Source organism: Drosophila santomea, chromosome X (assembly GCF_016746245.2).
Source record: "Drosophila santomea strain STO CAGO 1482 chromosome X, Prin_Dsan_1.1, whole genome shotgun sequence".
NCBI lineage: Eukaryota > Metazoa > Arthropoda > Insecta > Diptera > Drosophilidae > Drosophila > Drosophila santomea.
The window spans coordinates 16,250,641-16,268,193 of record NC_053021.2 but is presented as its reverse complement, the minus strand read 5'-3'; the positions used below and the strand labels follow the sequence as shown (position 1 = coordinate 16,268,193).

Genomic DNA, 17,553 nt, shown 5'->3' with positions numbered 1-17,553 from the left:
TGTTGTACGCGGCCTGCCATACGGAGACGGAGCAGCCGGTGCACAGCCGGGATCAGCTCATCATGGCCATGGAGCAGGGTGCTGGCCACGCGGAGAGCGGGGGCGAAGCCAATCCCGAGGCAGATCCACCACCGCCAGCGGGAGCACAAGCCACCGCCGCCTCTGTCACCGTCATGCATTGGTCTGCGGTGGACATCTGTGCCCGCAGCTGGGGCTGACATGCCCAAATGGATGTGAAGAGAGCAAAGAAGACCACCCACCACCCACCATCCACCCACCACAGAGCCCACACCAGCCCATTCCACCCAGCACCAAACAGCAGCCAGCAGCACCCACCAGAAACCACAATTACCATGGAGCCCAACAGCGCTTCGCTGCCCAAGGCAGTTGAATGCGTGCAACTATTTTTTTTTGTTTTTTTTTTTGTCGTCAAATGTCGCCTGCGAAAGTCGTTGCAAGCGCATTATATTTAGAGAAAGTTACTTTAACATACGAACCTGTTACTGAATTTGCCAAATACGAAATATATTAATATACAATATTAAATATTAAATATGATATATGAAACATAATTTGCACTTGCGTTTTGCTAAATTCAACTTAAGAAGTTTCAAAATTCCAACTTCGCGCGCAGCCATCTTTTTTCCAACGTCTGGCAGCGCTGTGCGCTGTTCTATGGGCAGCACTGGCCCGCTAACAGCTGTTAGCTGGCAGCTCGCTGTGAGTGGCAAGCGAAGAAGAAGAGACGCGCACGTTTTATTCAATTCGTTTTTATTTACAAAACTTCCGCACATCTTCTTTGGTTTCAAGCAACAAATGTGCCAAAATGGTGGATAATATATCGCTGAATATAACTGTAAAGCCGTCGGCGCGGGTGAAGCAACAGGTGAGTGCCAATGGGCGAGTTAATCAAGTGCTGTGTACATTTTGTTTATTCAATTTCAGAAAGCGCCATTGCAAGCGACCAAAAAACGTGTACAGAAATCCGAGGAATTCGACTTTCAGTTCAACGCGGGGAAGCCCAAAGTGAAGGCAACCGTTGTGCGCAGAAGGGCGCCTCCTCTGAAAGCAGCACCCACGTCCTCCGCAGTCTCCAGCGCCACGAAACCACCGACGCCTTCAGTTTCGCCCACGAAATCCACAGTTCCCGCTGCTTCCGCCGCTCCCAAAGCAAATGCATCAAACGAGGATCTTATGTTCAATGTCAACGCCTCGAAACCACCTGTTAAGAGCGTCCTGGGCGACGACTTCATGCTGAATGTGACCACAAAGCCGGTGGTCGTCCAGAAAGCCAAGCCCAAAATCACACGAGCCGAAAGGTTGGGCAAGAAACAGAGGCAGCAGGCAAAGCCGCTGACGAAGCTCAGCGAGGAGCAGATCACGCGGGCGCTGAAGAGCCACCGCAAGCCCAAGAATCCCAACCAGTTGCCCACGCCCGGTGATCTTTTCAGGGCTCAGTTGGAGGAGGAGAGGCGGCAAAGGAGGCGGGAAGAGGAAGGAGCGGAGGAAGGAGCCAGCGAAGATGAGGAGCAGGCGAAGGGCAAGTCAGGAGAGGGAGCAACGAGGGAAAGTGAGGAGTCAGCTGAATCCGGCGAAGAATCCGCTGCATCCGACGGGGAACCAGATGAAACCAGCGCAGCATCGCCAGCTGCAGGAGAGGCAAGCAAAAAAGCAGCGAAGAAACCACAGAAAGCTGAGGAGAGCTCGGCCACCAACCGCTTTCGCACCAAGAAGATTGGCCTCTTCGACCAGAGCGACGTGGAGGCACTCAAGCAACTGGGCCAGAGAGCAGTGAAGCCCGTCAAGGAGACCATATTTACAGGCTCCAAGATATCCACCCTGGGACTGCATCCGCATGCCGTGAAGAACCTGGAGGATCTGCTCAGCATTCGAGAGCTAACCAGCGTGCAGCAGAAGACCATACCCGAAGTGCTGCAGGGCAAGGATGTGCTGGTGCGCTCGCAAACGGGCTCGGGAAAGACCCTGGCCTACGCACTGCCCTTGGTGGAACTGCTGCAGAAACAGCAGCCGCGGATTCAGCGGAAGGATGGCGTGCTGGCCCTGGTGATTGTGCCCACCAGGGAGCTGGTGATGCAGACATACGAACTCATCCAGAAGCTGGTCAAGCCGTACACGTGGATAGTGCCGGGTTCTTTGCTCGGCGGCGAGAGCAGGAAGAGCGAGAAGGCCAGGCTGAGAAAGGGCATCAATATACTGATTGGCACACCTGGTCGTCTGGTGGATCACCTGCTGCACACGGCCTCCTTCAAGCTGACCAAACTGCAGTTCCTCATACTGGACGAGGCAGATCGCCTGCTGGAGCTGGGCTACGAACGCGATGTCAAGCAGTTGGTGGAGGCCATTGACAAGCAGCGCGCGGAGTGCGAGGACAAGCAACTGCCCCAGCTGCAAAGGATGCTGCTGAGTGCCACTCTGACCTCGCAGGTCCAACAGCTGGCCGGTTTGACTCTAAAGGATCCCCTGTACATAGACAACAGTGATGAGGCGGCGAGTGCGGCGCTGAAAGGCAAGGATGGCTACCAAAAGGAGAGCATAGAAGCGCTGCTAGAGGTGGACGACGGACTGGGCGAGTACCAGGAGGATGTGACGGGTGTGCTCAGTATTCCCGAGAATCTGCAGCTCAGCTATGTGGTGGTGCCGCCCAAGCTGCGCCTGGTGGCCCTCTCTTCGCTGCTGGCCAAGGAGATGGACGCCAGTCCCAAGCAGTTCAAGGCGATTGTGTTCATGAGCACCACGGAGATGGTGAACTTCCATCACGACATGCTGAACGAGGCGCTGACCAGGCGGGTGCTCGACGAGGAGGACGAGCAGGAGAAGAGCGATTCGGACGACGATGACGACGTACCCTTGCTGCAGGGTCTGCGCTTCTTCAAGTGAGTTGCTTTGCTATCTTCTAATCCTTGGTTCATTTGCTCAATTGCTTGTTTCTTGGCACAGACTACATGGCTCCATGACGCAGACGGAACGGCAGGGCGTTTTCCGTGGCTTCCGCGACTGCGCCAGCTGCGTCCTGCTGGCCACCGATGTGGTGGGTCGCGGCATCGATGTGCCCGACATAAAGCTGGTGGTGCAGTACACGCCGCCGCAAACCACCGCCGATTTCGTGCACCGCGTGGGTCGAACGGCGCGAGCGGGACGAAGGGGCAGGGCGGTGCTCTTCCTGGCGCCCAGCGAGGCGCAGTTCGTGCGGCATCTGGAGAAGAAGCGCATCCGCATCCAGCAGGGCGACATGTACGCCTACCTGCAGACCCTGCTGCCCAAGGACGACGAGGCCAGGACGGTGCAGGAGGCGGCCTCCAATCTGCAGCACAAGTTCCAGACGCTGCTCGAGGATGATCGCGAGCTGCACGACAAGTCCTGCAAAGGTAGGTTTCCTTTTCTATATAAAACATTTCCCATTTAAAGTTCTCTTGAGGTTTATGCATTCATAACTAATCTGAGTGTAGAATGTATATCTTTTGAGTCGCTTTAACGAGTTTTCACCTTGTTAATGTCGACTGCTATCAATACCAATTAATCGTTCCATTGCCACAAGAAAGCTGTCCGATTTTTCGTATTCAGAACCCTTTTGCTATCCTGCTATCCAGTGCAGGGAAGGAGTCCTGTGCCAGTGGACGAGTTCCCATGGCACTTACTTTTCCAATTGCCCCAACTCTGATCCCTGGACAAACTAGCAATTTAATCCTTTCACCAAAGAACATTAACTTTGTAATTACGATTTTTACAACACTCGGTTGGCTGAATACAAAAAAAAACAGGCACACAAACACTTGCCTCTTTTTCCAATTATAAGTTGGAAGACCACGCCCCCCGCCCCGCTCTTTTGACCGCCCCCAGGCTGGCAGCCAGGCGCAGTTATCATCAGCGGGGCAGCGCGCGTTAAAAACACAAAAATTATTTCATATTTGAAGTTAATTTCGATTGCGTGTCAAATGAATCCCCCGCTTTCGCTCTACTCAGCTCTGTTCTGTTCTGTTCAGTTGCGCTCCTTCGGAGGCCTCCAACCACCCAACCACCCAACCACCCAACCACCCAACCACCCAACCACCCAACCACCCAACTGCCCAGCACCACCACCACCCCCTGGGTAGCCACCACCTTCATCCGTCATCGCGGCAAGTGACCACCAGCGACTTCTTTCATCGCCCGATCCTTTTTTCCGCCTTCATTTATTTCCCATTTTATTTTATTTGCTTTTCAAAACGCGAGTGGGAGCGCTACCCTTTAAAAATAGTGAAAGGGGTATATTATGTCAAGGGATTTTTAATAATAGTTATAAAATACAATACAACTACAAATATTTCTAAAATAACAGATATACTATTGAAACTATAGAATAGAAACTATAATGATATAGAATGATGAGACATTTTGAGGCTGATGTAGAATGTTTTACTAGGTATCGCCACGTCTGTGCAGCTGTGCATTTGCCCACTATTCAGCTGAAAATGTAATTGCAGCGCTGAAAAGGCTGGAAAAAAAGTTAATTAGATGTTACCAAGGCGCGTTCGAAGGGTTGAGTCGCAGAGTCGGACGATGTTTTTCCCCATTTTCCTGCGATTGAAACATAAAGGACTCATAAAAGCGAGCGGCAGGCGGAGTGGAAACGATTCTAATCGAAACGAAAGGAGGCATCCAAAATGAATCATAAAAGGGGGGAAATGGCACCCAAAAAAGCGGGCAATTCGAATGTGGGGGGGGGGAACTCCTTTGATGGCTGAGATGGCGACTGCGACTGCGAGTCGAAACAGGAAACGGAAACTGAGCGAAATATCGCAAAACAATGGCAAAACAGCAAGATAAATAAAGGATGAAGGATATATAAATACACACACACACACCCACACACACACACACACACACTTACACACATTTATGTAGTCGAGAGCGAGAGTCGGTCAAAATGGCAACGCAAATTGCACTTAAGCGCCGAGTCAAGCGTCAAGACAGGAAGCCACTTGGCAAAACTTAAGAGCAGAGCAGAGCCAAAGAGCCCGAAAGAGACGCCACTAGCCTAGGAGGAGCGAAGGAGACGGGGCGATACATCCGGAGGCGGAGTGGCCAGGGTAGAGGGGAAAGGAGAGGATCCTGGAGGATGCAGTTTTCTACTGCTGCTGCTCTGCTGCGTCCAATCAAAAAGCCATTAAAAAGTATTACGCTTGAACAAAACTGTACAAAGCAGCAGCTAAGAGCGAGGCAGCCAGAGAGGGACGGCAAGTGTGGGTGGGGTGGGGTGTGCTGGGTGGTGTGCGAAAGAGACGGGGGGGTTGTGCGGAGACAAGCGAGCTGCGAAAGAGAGGGAAGAACATCTGCGACTTGCATTGCCATCGGTAATTGAAACAATTTTCAACTCGCAATTCACTTTTTGTCTTCAGACTTCGGGCTTTTTAAAGTTTCAGCAGCTCGTGCTACAGTGCGTTTCGCAGTTGTAAGACAATGGCAACTGAATGGATGAATGTGAATGGTAAGAAGATTATCCACTGATTTATACTCAAGTTTTATATATGAACCCTATTTATGGGTCTCTTTAGTCAATGAAAGTGATAATACGTGTTTAAACCACCTCAAATGTAATGTATCTCCCACGAAAAACATCTGTTTTTCAAACGCAGGATAATCCGCTGACAACCACTGTGATCCTCATAGTTCCCCTTTGACTTGCAATCACTTTTTGGCGTATTTAATGCCATATTTTCACTGCCCGGCTGCAGCCCATTGTTCGCCATTAGCCCGCTAAAATGGAAAGAGCTCTGCTAATGCCCTTCGAAACTAAGCCCCTGATGACCCATAAGCCCCCCGCTTTTGGGCGACACCCCCGATTAGTGAATCCCAGCGAGAACCCTTCGCCTGGGGGTTGGGAATTGGCACTGGCAATGAAATGGCAATGGGTGGACTGAAAAACAATCACAACAATTTGCCACGCCTACACAAACCGCATGGACACGCGCTGCAGAAACCACCACAAAATCCGGAGAAGGTACACACACCCACTCGCACACCCGAACAAAAAAAAAAAAACAAAGAGAAAACCAAAAACCACCGAGACAATGGCATATAAAAAGCCATTTTGTGCGGCTTCTGCGGTGGATACCTCCCTCCCCCAACTCCGTAGAACTTCTGTCCCCGCAAAAGGAATGACATTTATTTTATTCGCCACTTCCGGCTGGCAGACGTCTCTAAACATCCGCTGCCGTCATACTTTTTGTTTGCCTAATGTCTGCCACTTGGCCGTAATCGCATTTGCGGCAATTAAGCCAGAACCAGAAAGCCCAGGGCTTGACTTCGAGACTTTGGTCCTTTGCTGCCTTGGTCCTTTGCTGCCTTGGTCCTTTGCTCCCCAAAAAAAGGACACTCTCCACTCTGCACTGAACTGAACTGAACTGAAAAGCGGGATGCAGAGAGCACTGCTGCGAGTTAATTGCCGGGGCAGGAACGTCTTTGCATCCATCTCTGCTTCTCGGTTTGCTACTCCCCTGCTCATTCCTGCCCGCCATCAGTGCTTCCTGTTTTTCTGGGATCTGGAGTTCGCCCTGGCAGTCATCCTGCCGTCGTCCTGGGGCTGGAGGATTCGGTGTGTGTGGCCGGGATGTGCGGCTCTTCGGTAGTCAATTACGAACTCCTGGCAGCGGAAGGGCGACTAGTTTATTAAAGCTAATTTAGCGGCTTGCTATGTGATGAGTGCTGCTGACACAGAAGCTTTGTTATATGCCCACAATATATTTAATCTAAAGCTTAGTCACATAAAGGAGGTGAAAACCTATACCAAGACCATCTTATAAACGTGGTTTTTTTACCCCTTTTTAATGTTAAATGATAGGAAATAGAAACAAGCATTTATCGATTGACTATTAGTTGTTCTGAACTATTACTATGTACATATGTATTTACAATATCCATATTCATATTACTTATTAATGATATGAAGACAAAGCTGTATTCGCTTTCTGCTGATACTCATTACTCTCCGCGAATCCTTGACGTATCCTTAAAAAGGACTCGTCTTGCCCCGCAACTCGCACTCGCATCTGTCTGCTTTCGTTTCGTTTCGTCTCGTTTGGAAAGTGTCGTTCTTTGGCCATTTGCATTGCATTTCTCATTTCACATCGCATCACATTGGAACTGAAAGGATCGGATCGCATTTACATATCCCAGTCCGCCGAGTGGCGAGATGCTTATCGGGGTAACAATTGCGGGTTCCTGAGTGGCTGCTCCGCTGCTCTGCTGCTCTGCTGTTCTGCTTGTCTGCTGCTCCGTTGGTAATTTGATATCATTGTTGTATAATTTGGAATTGCCTGGCATAAGTGCTGCGTAATTAGCAAGGACATGCCCACAACAGCGAACCACAAGCGTGTGTACACTTTGTTCCCGCACCACATACTCTACTCCTCGTGTGTGTGTGTTTCTGTGTGTGTGTTTGTGTGTGTTTGTGTGTGTGTGTGGCTTGGTTATTCCGGTGAGCACAATGCCCGGGTCTCTATTGTGGTTGTGATGTGAAATCCTTTGCTGACACTGCTCATTTGTCATTTTAACAAATTTATTTTGTAATGAATGCGGCTCACACACTCACACACACACACACATCGCTCGGCACTTAAGCCAAGACATCAATTAATTCTAAAGGCATTAACATTAACATCTCCTCCTTTCCCCTCTTCCCTCTTCCCTCTGCTCTTCCTCGCCCGCAGCCTTTGTGTCCTGGATGAAGTTCTACTCGACGTTTCCCAAGGAGCTGAAGCCCATCTTCAACGTGCGCATCGCCCACATGGGCCACTTCGCCAAGAGCTTCGCCCTCAAGGAGGCGCCCTCCAAGTTCGCCGCTCAGCACGCCGCCCCCAAAGCGGCCCCGCCCACCAACCGACTGACCTACACCGAAAGGTATACATAATGAATTTAGATACATAGGTTCTCATAAATTTACCAATAATTGTATTAGAATTGTGTTAAATAGGAAGGTTTTAAGTTGGCAGATTGAGCTATGATCGCATGAAGATTAAGATTCTAAAGATCTTTAAACTGAAACCTTTTCCAAATAGGATATCCACTTTAAAAGTTGCTCACATATAATAAGCTAGCTAGTTGTAAGGCAATGAATTAAACTCCTGTATTAAACTTATCATTTCAATCCTTTGCAGAGATCCCGAGAAGATCCAGGCGCAGAAGCGGGCCAAGCGGCGCTTCACGACGACGGTCAGCGGGGAGGTGCGGCAGCTGCAGCAGCGGGACGGAGGAGCCCAGAACCAGAACCAGAACCAGCACCAGAAGCCAGGAGGGCCGCCATCCAAGGGTGGCTTCATGGGCGGCGGAGTGGGTCGCAGCAGCTTCATGAAGAGCCTGGGCAAATCGAGGGCGCTGAACATGTCCGAGTTCGACAGCGGACTGCCACCGGAGGGAGCCGCCAAGCGACGCAAGCAGGCGTAGGAGGAGCATCTCGGATGGGTGGATGACTAGGACTTGGACCAGGCAGGCGGAGGAGTGGAGCAGGGAGTGCGGTCCGGATGGAGTTCTGAGCACTTTGCGGCACTTTATGCGCGCCATTTTGCCTGTCCGCTGTGCCTGCTCAAGCATTTAATCGAAAAGAAAATTGCTCCATATATATTATATATATGTATGCGAGTGAGAATCTAAGAAAACCCAAGGAGATGCGCTCATAAAAGTTTCATTTTTCTCAACTTTTAAGCCCGGACGTCCTGCGGGAAAAGTTGTGGCCGCCAGCCAGCATATTTTAAGCTTCCTTTTTCATTTTTTTCCCACTGTTTTTCCAACATATATATATATATATATATATACATTTTTTTTACTTCTTGTTTTTTGATTACTCGCCGTAATATGTTCGTTGATTTTTTGTGTGGAAAATATTAGAAATCCATTTTCCGCTCACTGCAGACTCATTCAGTCATAGAGTTTTGAAAATGTGTCACCAACGACGGCGAGGGGTCAGAGGTCGGCACGTGTTGCCTTTTTATGCAACTGAAGCGCATAATTCGTTGGACAAGGCATAAATAAATATCATCGAATACACGTATAAACACTGTACAAACGCTTTTCTCTTTTCCCTTCACTCCTCCCCGCCAGGACACGTGGCCCAAAGAGGGGGGGGGTATTATGGCCCCTTAATTGCCGCCCCTCCTCGACGGCGGCGGTGAATGAAAGGACCCTAATTAGACGCTCAGCGATTGATTTTTAATTAGGCCACTGGCCCACGCCCCCCGCCCCCTTGCCCCTTCCTTGCCTACATGTCCACATGTCACTCAAAGTCAAAGTCAATCAACCATGAACCGCCGTCCTAATTACGTGCGAGTGTCAACATATGAAATAATATTTTGGTATAAATGCGTCCATTAAAACCATGCCCCCCACTTCCGGGGGCTGTCCACAGAATGGAGTTGGAATGGAGTTGAAGGGGGGCCCACTTGAGTGGGGAAAAGGTGGGTGTGGTATTATGTTCTTGGGCAAATGTATTATTAGGTCTATCAGATATATATATTCTTCAAGCGAAAGTTGCAAAGATTGTTGTTCTTGTTTTACCTGCTTGATCCAATTTAGTCAAGTTATTATAAAAAGAAAATAACCTGTACAAATATTACATTTTTGCCACAAGTAAACTTTTTGATTTTTTGTCCCAAAATAATCATCATAAAATTCAAAATAATATTAACCTAATGATGGAGTGCCATATCTAGTTGAGTTTGTAATTAATCTACCAATCGATTGGCGTTCACGCTTATAATTATTATATTTTTCATCTATTTTGCATAATTTAATGATGATTTTTATACAAGGTAAAAAATGCAAAAATTGATCCAAAAATCATTTTTTGTAAATCTGTAAAAAAGTTCTAAAAAACCTACTATATCAAACTTATTAAGTTGTCTTAACAATATTGACCAAATATACAACTGCTGCATAAGTCGTGTTATTTTGGCTTGATTTCCTTTATAAAGTAAACAGTTTCGTTTCCAAAACATGTGCCTGCAATTTGAAAACCTTTTCAATAATCAGCATGAGTAGTTTTCAAAATCATTAGGTCAACATAATTAAGCGGAAATTACGCTGCTCCGATCAGCAAATGCGATTGCCGTCCACTTAACGCTAACCAATCGCGTAACGTAACCAATACTTTGGAGAACCAAACCGACAACTAGCACGAATAATTGTCACTTAGCAGGGGGCAATCCCCCTTCCCCAATCACCATCCCCGAATGTCCGTGGAAAACCCCACCATTTTCAGCTCCACCCCGTTGTCAACGCCATGGGCCACATTAGGGTTTTCCTTTTTAGCCGAACGGACAAAAATGCTGACAGCTGTTTTGGCTCGTACTTGCTGACGGGAAAACTCCCCCGACCCCTGGCACTTATTATTTCAATAAAAGCAAGCTGGAAAAACGAGCTGGAAAAGCGGCGGAGGTGAGGTTTGGGTAAAAAAAAAGGAGAGCGATAGAAAAACATGCAACATTTGCACCTGACCAACCAACAAAGGGCATTGTTAGTGCGCCACTACTCGACTACAACTTCATTACCGCCCCCCAGTGGACACAAGCCTCTCAATCGAGTGGAGGATTTTAATTTACCCTAATGCGTCTATAATTCGAGCCATTAGTGCAATCACATTAGCAATTTTCCACAGCCAACCCTTTTTGGCCGGACGAGAGGGTGGCAAACCATCCAGCCAACTCCACTCCTCCTCGCAGAAATCCTGGCTGGAATTGGCAGGAGTTGGCAGGAGTTGATCCAATTAGATCGCTGCTAATCACACATGCTTCGCACTGGGCTTAAATCAATCGAAGGACATAATCGAAGGGCTGAATCGAAGGGGATTACCAACAGATGTTGGCCGTGGGCCAGTTTTTGGTGGTATAGCAATTGTTTTACAATCAGCTATTGGCTATTTGTAGCAGTATAAAAGCTTAATCATTTAAAATATCTTTGGTATGTATATAGGTATTATTTATTCAACTAATCATAAATTGATTATGATTAAACAAATGGTAGATCCATGGGTGTTCTCTCAGCCAGCTCCTTCGACCTTAATCCATTCCTGCTCCTGTTGTACGCATTCCGGGGCATCCAAGTCGGCAATCCGTGAGGTTCACCATCTCATACTCCCATACTCCACACTCCCATACTCCCATACTTTGGCCATCGTCGCCCCGCGTTAAAAACCAATTAATTTCGACGCTCAACTGGGGCGATATTTGGTGGGTAGTGAAAGATCATCTGTCATCGGTGGGATCTCGCCGGGATCAACGGGTTGCCGTTCGTCTTGTGACCTTCCTTCCATCGATGCAACTGCACCGTTGTGGCCAGAAAAAGAGCTCCTAATTGTTTGCATTTGTGTTGCAATTTAGCTGAAATCGCGCCTCTTGGCCAAATTGTCTTTAAATTGGCAGTTGGCGCTGTGCGCCATAAATCCGAACAGCACCGATCTTCATCTTTTTCTGGCTCTTTAACCCCCACCCCTCCCCTCTTCTTTCGATTCGAGGAGTATTGTTACCCTGGAAAAATGTGTGCAAGGGGTATATGTTGTTCCGCACAACTGACAAAAATATATAATTACATATTAAATAATTAAATATAATAGATTAATGCATAGTAATATCAATTGCTTTAATAGAATTTTACTTATAATTATATGAGTCTCTTGAAGTATATGTATTATTCAAATCAATCAAAGAAATGATGATAGCTTAACCTATTTAAAGAGGTTTTACAATAAGAATGGCAATTTGAAATACAATGCTTAGATACTCTTTACATTTGCTAGGTACTTCTCATTCTATAGTTTTATTTCTTTTGGCCAGTTTCGATTTCATTTTGGCCAGTCATCGGAAGTAGCGCTTGGCCAGTTTGCCCAGCCGCCGGCCGATCAGCCAGAACATATAGCATCCTACTCGCACGGCACTTGGCCTGATCTCGGATCCCGAGAGTCACCCGTGGGGCATCGTTGGCGGTCAGCGTACCTCTGATATATGTATACCCAAAGTCCGAATCCCACTCAGTATCCCATATCCCATATCCCGCATCCAGCATTCAGTGTTCAGTATTCAGGCTCAGCTGCGGTCGCAAATTATCAACAAATTAGAGTTTTCGTCGAAGGAGCCGGCCAAGTCATTTGGTTTGATTTGATTTCATTTGCTCGCATGTCTCGTTGTCATTTTGGGGAACTGGTCACTGCCAACTGCCAACTGCTAACTGGTAACTGGGCACTGAGCACTGGGATCGAGGAACTGGAACTGGAAGTGGAGTCCAAGAGGCGCGGTTCCTTTTCGGAATTCGGTACCCATTTCTCAGCCGGCGAGCTGCGTTTTATGGGACGCCGCTGGTAAAGTGATTTCTTCAACGCTTTGTTAGCGCAGCGGATTGATGCGGCTGTCATTAGCCGATTTCGTTTTCGTTTTCGGCCTAAACGGGTCCCAAGATGTAGCCACCCCGCATCGGCCAAATAAATACATAAATACATATGTATATATGTATGTATGTATATGTATATAGCTGGCTAAATGCGTTTTTAACGTGCTTTTAATTGCCTGGCCCCCGTGGTCTTCCCTTTCAGTTCGCCTCGCCGCGCAAATTAAATCAAATTGAAACTAATTAACATAAATAAATTTACACAAATCCAATCGCAATATGCCTCGTTACAGGCCTTCACACTTTCCGCTTCACTGCAGGATGGGGAGGATGGGTGGGTTTGCCTTCTGGCTTCTGGATTCTAGATGCTGGTTGCTGGATGCGAATCGGGATTGGGATTTACTGGATGACTCTCGCAACAGCCAGCGACAACTGTCAAATTGGACGCGTTGCATTTGCAAATAAATAGACGGGCACTCGGTCAAACGGAAACGGAAGCTGACGACCCACGAATCCTGGCAGTTCAACAGTTTCAACCGCTGGGCGGGGAGGGGGGGCATGTGGCAGGGTGGCAGGGTGGCAGGTTGGCAGGGGAAGGGTGGCAATGGGGGTTTGGGGGCGCCACAAGGAGGCTGCGTTCGCTGTGCTTCGACGCTTGCGCTTAAAGTTTTTAGGCGCTATGAAATTAATTGGATTTGCTTGCGGCGAGGCCACCGTGCACAGTGGGCTGAATCAGCAACTCCAGCATGCTAACAGCACAGTCAATAAAATATACTTATTATAATAATATTTAAATTATAACTTAGTTATTTCCAAATATAACATTTAGCCTGAAAATAAGAACTGTGCACTTAGAGGGATTCCCACGAAAGCCGAAAGTGGATCTACTGTTCCCACCGCTCCTTTCGACCACGCGGCGTATGCGCAATGTAACCAGGTCCGATGTCACACGGAATCCACCAGAGTCAGCCAAGCCACCCGAGCCACCCACTTGCCAGTTATTTACTGCTTTATTTGCGGTCTTGTCAAAGCAATCAACACAGTCAGAGCGTGTCCTTTTCCTTTTTCCTCTTTCCTGCGGACTGCGAGCTGCGAACTGCGAACTGCCTGTGAACTGGCCCAAAAGGTGGTGGCTTTTATTTACTTGTCTGGCGAGTCCTTGCTGGCTGGCTGGCTGGCTGGCTGGCTCCTTGCTGGGTTTATTTGTAGAATGATTTTTCAATAATTTATGTATGACGATGGGTGGTTGGGTGGTTCGATGGTTCGGTGGCTCGGTTTGGGTGGCACTTGATTTAATGTGCGGGGTGTTACTTTCAACACCCTCCAATCACAATAATAACAGCGACGCAGAGCACTATTGACTGGCGCTGTGACAATGCAATTATAAATGGTGACAAAATAATTTCCGCTGCGTGATTTTTATGACAGTTGTTCACCGTACGGGTGGCATTCTGCTCCGCTGACCGCCGCCACAAAATTAAATCAGAATTAAATAGTTTCTTGTATTCCTTTGCCAGTTTGCCAGCCATTCGGCCTTTCATCATTTCAAATGCCAATTTAATGACCATAATTGCTTAGGATGTGGTCGATGGGCATAATTCGAGTTTGAGTTCGAGTTCGAGTTCATCCTTTTGCCCGGCTTCCTGTCCATCCAGTCCACCGTGTGGGTGCTGCCCCCGAAGGAGCGATCCTTCAAATGCGCTTCCCACAGTCAAGGCTGTGGCACATGAAATCATAATTCCAGGGCAACGTCTCGCGAATTCATAAGAGCTTGTCATTTGTGGCACGCAATCCGATTGCGTTATAAGTGGAAATTGGAAATTGCCCCAAAATGGCAGAAGAGAAAAAATACAAAAACACAAGCAAAAAATAAAATATTATTATAGTGGCGTTGCTGGCTGCCTTGTGAACTCTATTAACTCCAATGGGAATCGTGATCAGGTGAAGAGTAAACTTGAAAGATTTAAAAGATATGATTCTTATTGGGAAAGATGCATTTGCTTAAGGTTTTTACTATTGAATACTCGCAAATTATATCCAAAGATGTATACTATGAATGAGCAATAAGAGTGGCCATTTGATATATAGTAACACTATTTTGTTCGAGTGCATTAAATACATTTTTAGGCGAAAGCCCAAAACCTAATCACTTTTCATAATTCCACTTCATAGGACCTTTGCCAGCCGATTGCTATCGAATAATGTTCCAAGTTTGAGATCAGATTCAGCCGATCAGATCGGCGGCCAAACGCTTTTCACAGCTGAACAACTGGCCGTGTCCTTTTTCCATTCGGCACTCCTGGCTTAATCCTGCGACGAGGAGAGATTCCAAATTAAAACATTTGTTGCCACTTTCTATCGGCGGCCAGCCATCTCAATTTGTCAATGGCTCGAAGGATTAAAATGCGGCAAAAAAAAAAAATAAAAATAAATGTGTATACAAACGGGGATTTGGCGCCTTATCAGCGATGCTGATGCTGCTGGCAAAAGGACAACGAGCACATCAAGGACTCGATGAGTTTGTCACATTAGGAGCGGCATATGTGAACGGGCAGCAGTAAATGATAAGATCCAGCCCATCTGATCCGATCCTCAGTTTCTGTAAAATCTCTTAGAACTTTGCTACTGTTTTTTTTTTTGTTTTTTTTTTGGTGGTGATTCCGGTGAGGTTTTCCCGCTGCTGCTGCTGCTGCTGCTGGTGGTGGTGGTGGAAAATGGCAGGGAAAATATTGTTGTTGCCAGCGTAATTGGCAGGATATTAGCTGGGCAGAGGAAGGCGATTGCAGGGGTTGGCAGGGGATGTCCTGCGGCCCAGTCAAGGGATTACGTCGGGCATTATGAGCAAATTAAGTGTGAAGTGGCATTTGGGATTTATCCCGGGCACTAAGCGCTTTAAAATCGAAAAGGACCAAAACTAACAGCACAGTACGCACAAAAGGTGTCACATGTCAAGCACTGCGAGTCACTCGCCATCGTGTGTCCTCGGCCCAAAAACAAACTAACACTTAACCCCAAGAAAGGACATTCTCTACTCTACGCTATTCTACGCTACTCTATTCTACTCCACGTGTGTGGGACAGCCACTTGATCCGCCCACTGAAGGACGAGCTTATCATTTACACTTAACGCTGGGCATTGCGGCACGTGCCGCTGCATTATTAACCGCAAAATGCTCATAAAGGATCAATTTGTGCGCACACGTGTCCAGGATAATGCACATAAATCAAAGCAACGGCTGCCGAATGGACAAAAACTTGATGACAGTCCGCGGAAAATCGAATGCCCCTTTACCATCCCATTCCACCCACTGCACTTGAGCCCAAGGATATGCAGTTTAGAGCAGCCAGGCGGCCCAAGGAAGCCATTAGAAGTGCAAAGGACCTTCGGGCACGGATGTGCGAGCCACCGGAAGTAAGCGAGATTTATGGCCTGGCAACGGGACTGCGGAGGTTACACCTCTCGGAAACGCATTCAATTCGCAGGCAAAGAGATAAATGGCCAGCATTTGTCACAGATTGTGTTAGTTTCAACTCTAACATTTAATTGCAAGACTGAATTCATTAATATTTTACATAGATGTGTTACTTTAATCATCTACAAACGTATGAAAACATAAGAAATGTAAGCAGTCAATGGTTGCATCTAGAAGTTTTTTCATTTCAACTTTAATGTTTCATCATTGAAATAATTTGTGGTATTGCATGGCTGTAATTTTGTTATATTTCTTTAAGTTTTCTAAATATTCGCAGTCTTTAAAAGAAGTGCAAAGCGCCTTGGCGAATAATTTGCATAACTACAGACGGCGAAGGCATATAAATCTTCCATATGCTTTCTATTTAACTTTTACTAAACACTTCCGACACATTTCTGCGCCGGCCAATTTGCCAGGCGATTCCCTTCCCCGTATTCCCCGTATACCCCGTATACCCCGGATTGCCCGGATTCTCCGGATTCCCTCGCCTGCAGCCGCTTTCAACACCTACACACCAGTGGCTCCCAGTTGCACTGCCCATGGCGATGGCGATGACGATGGCGATGACGATGGCGTGACTGGGCTCCATTTGGCCCAGAAGTCCGGGAAAGTGGCCCAGAGTGGCCCAGAGTGGTTGTCTGCGGCCCTCGAGGCTTGTAACTTATCTAAATGCACACAATTATTGAATATAATCGCCACCCAAAGAGGCGAACGCCAAGGGAGCGAAAACAAACACGTGGAATTTTTGCATGCCGCCTTTTAGGCGTTCCTGCGCTTCGCAAATCGCCGGAAAATTGGCGAATAGCCGACGGCCAGTTGCCCTGATGTGGAACAAGATTATATGATATATGCTCATAGTTATTTACATTGCACTTTAAAATATTTATGAAGTACCTGCTTTATTAAATTATAATATATCTTTATACAATCTTTGAGTTTGTCAGTGCAATCTTGTTACTCAACACACAAGCCTAAATAAATGCAAATATAAATTTTAGAGGACTGCATAACAAATCTACTCCTTTTTTTTGTTCAGACGACAGGCGATTAAAGTGGCAAAACACGGTAATAAGAAATCGGGACTCACAGAGGTAATTCTCGGATTTTCGCGTTCGCTGCGGTGGCCTGCAAAATCCATGACCAAGTTCAATTATGCCAACAAAGCGATGGGAGCCGAGCAGGGAATAACAAACATTTTGCAATTATCGGGCAAATATTTATTTAAGCGCAATTATCCGAACACGAGTCGCAAAAAAACAAAAAAACAAAAAAACAAAAAAAAGGCGACAGATAAAGCGGGGTAAAAATCAAATGAGAAAGCCAACTTGCTGGCAATTAAGCGCAATTTCCGTTCGCTGTCAAATGTTTATTTAAAATGCAATCTATATATAAAAATCGGCATGTTGTGGTGTTGTGGTGTTGTGGTGTTATGGTGTTATGGTGGGTAAATAGTTAATGCCATAACAGCCATGGCAAAATGTGACAAATTAAACAGAACGGAGATTAACTCCCTCAAACCATTTGTTACAAGAATCTGAATCCGGATCGGGAATTAAATCACAATTTAATTAAATAAGCAGCAAAAACAAGCCACTTATTAATGGCATATGTCCACTGTCACCTGCACAGAAATCAACAAAAAGCGAGAGGCAAAAAAAATATTAAAAAAATTAAACAAACAAATGGAAATAAACCAAAAACAAAAAACAAAAAAG

The 17,553-nt window shown here is 46.8% G+C and overlaps 2 protein-coding genes across 2 annotated transcripts; both read left to right on the top strand.

The window, feature by feature from the left end:
- Positions 1–62: 62 nt before the first annotated feature.
- On the top strand, positions 63–508 carry LOC120456352. The gene has a single exon (XM_039643138.2). It carries the CDS (start codon positions 63–65, stop codon positions 216–218), a length of 156 nt encoding a protein of 51 aa, XP_039499072.1. The 3' UTR covers positions 219–508.
- Positions 509–731: 223 nt separating this feature from the next.
- LOC120456072 (probable ATP-dependent RNA helicase CG8611) lies at positions 732–9,054 on the top strand. Its single transcript, XM_039642661.1, has 5 exons — positions 732–886; positions 946–2,894; positions 2,959–3,386; positions 7,707–7,896; positions 8,154–9,054. Exons 1-5 carry the CDS (start codon positions 827–829, stop codon positions 8,437–8,439), a joined length of 2,913 nt encoding a protein of 970 aa, XP_039498595.1. The 5' UTR covers positions 732–826; the 3' UTR covers positions 8,440–9,054.
- The last annotated feature ends 8,499 nt before the right edge of the window (positions 9,055–17,553 follow it).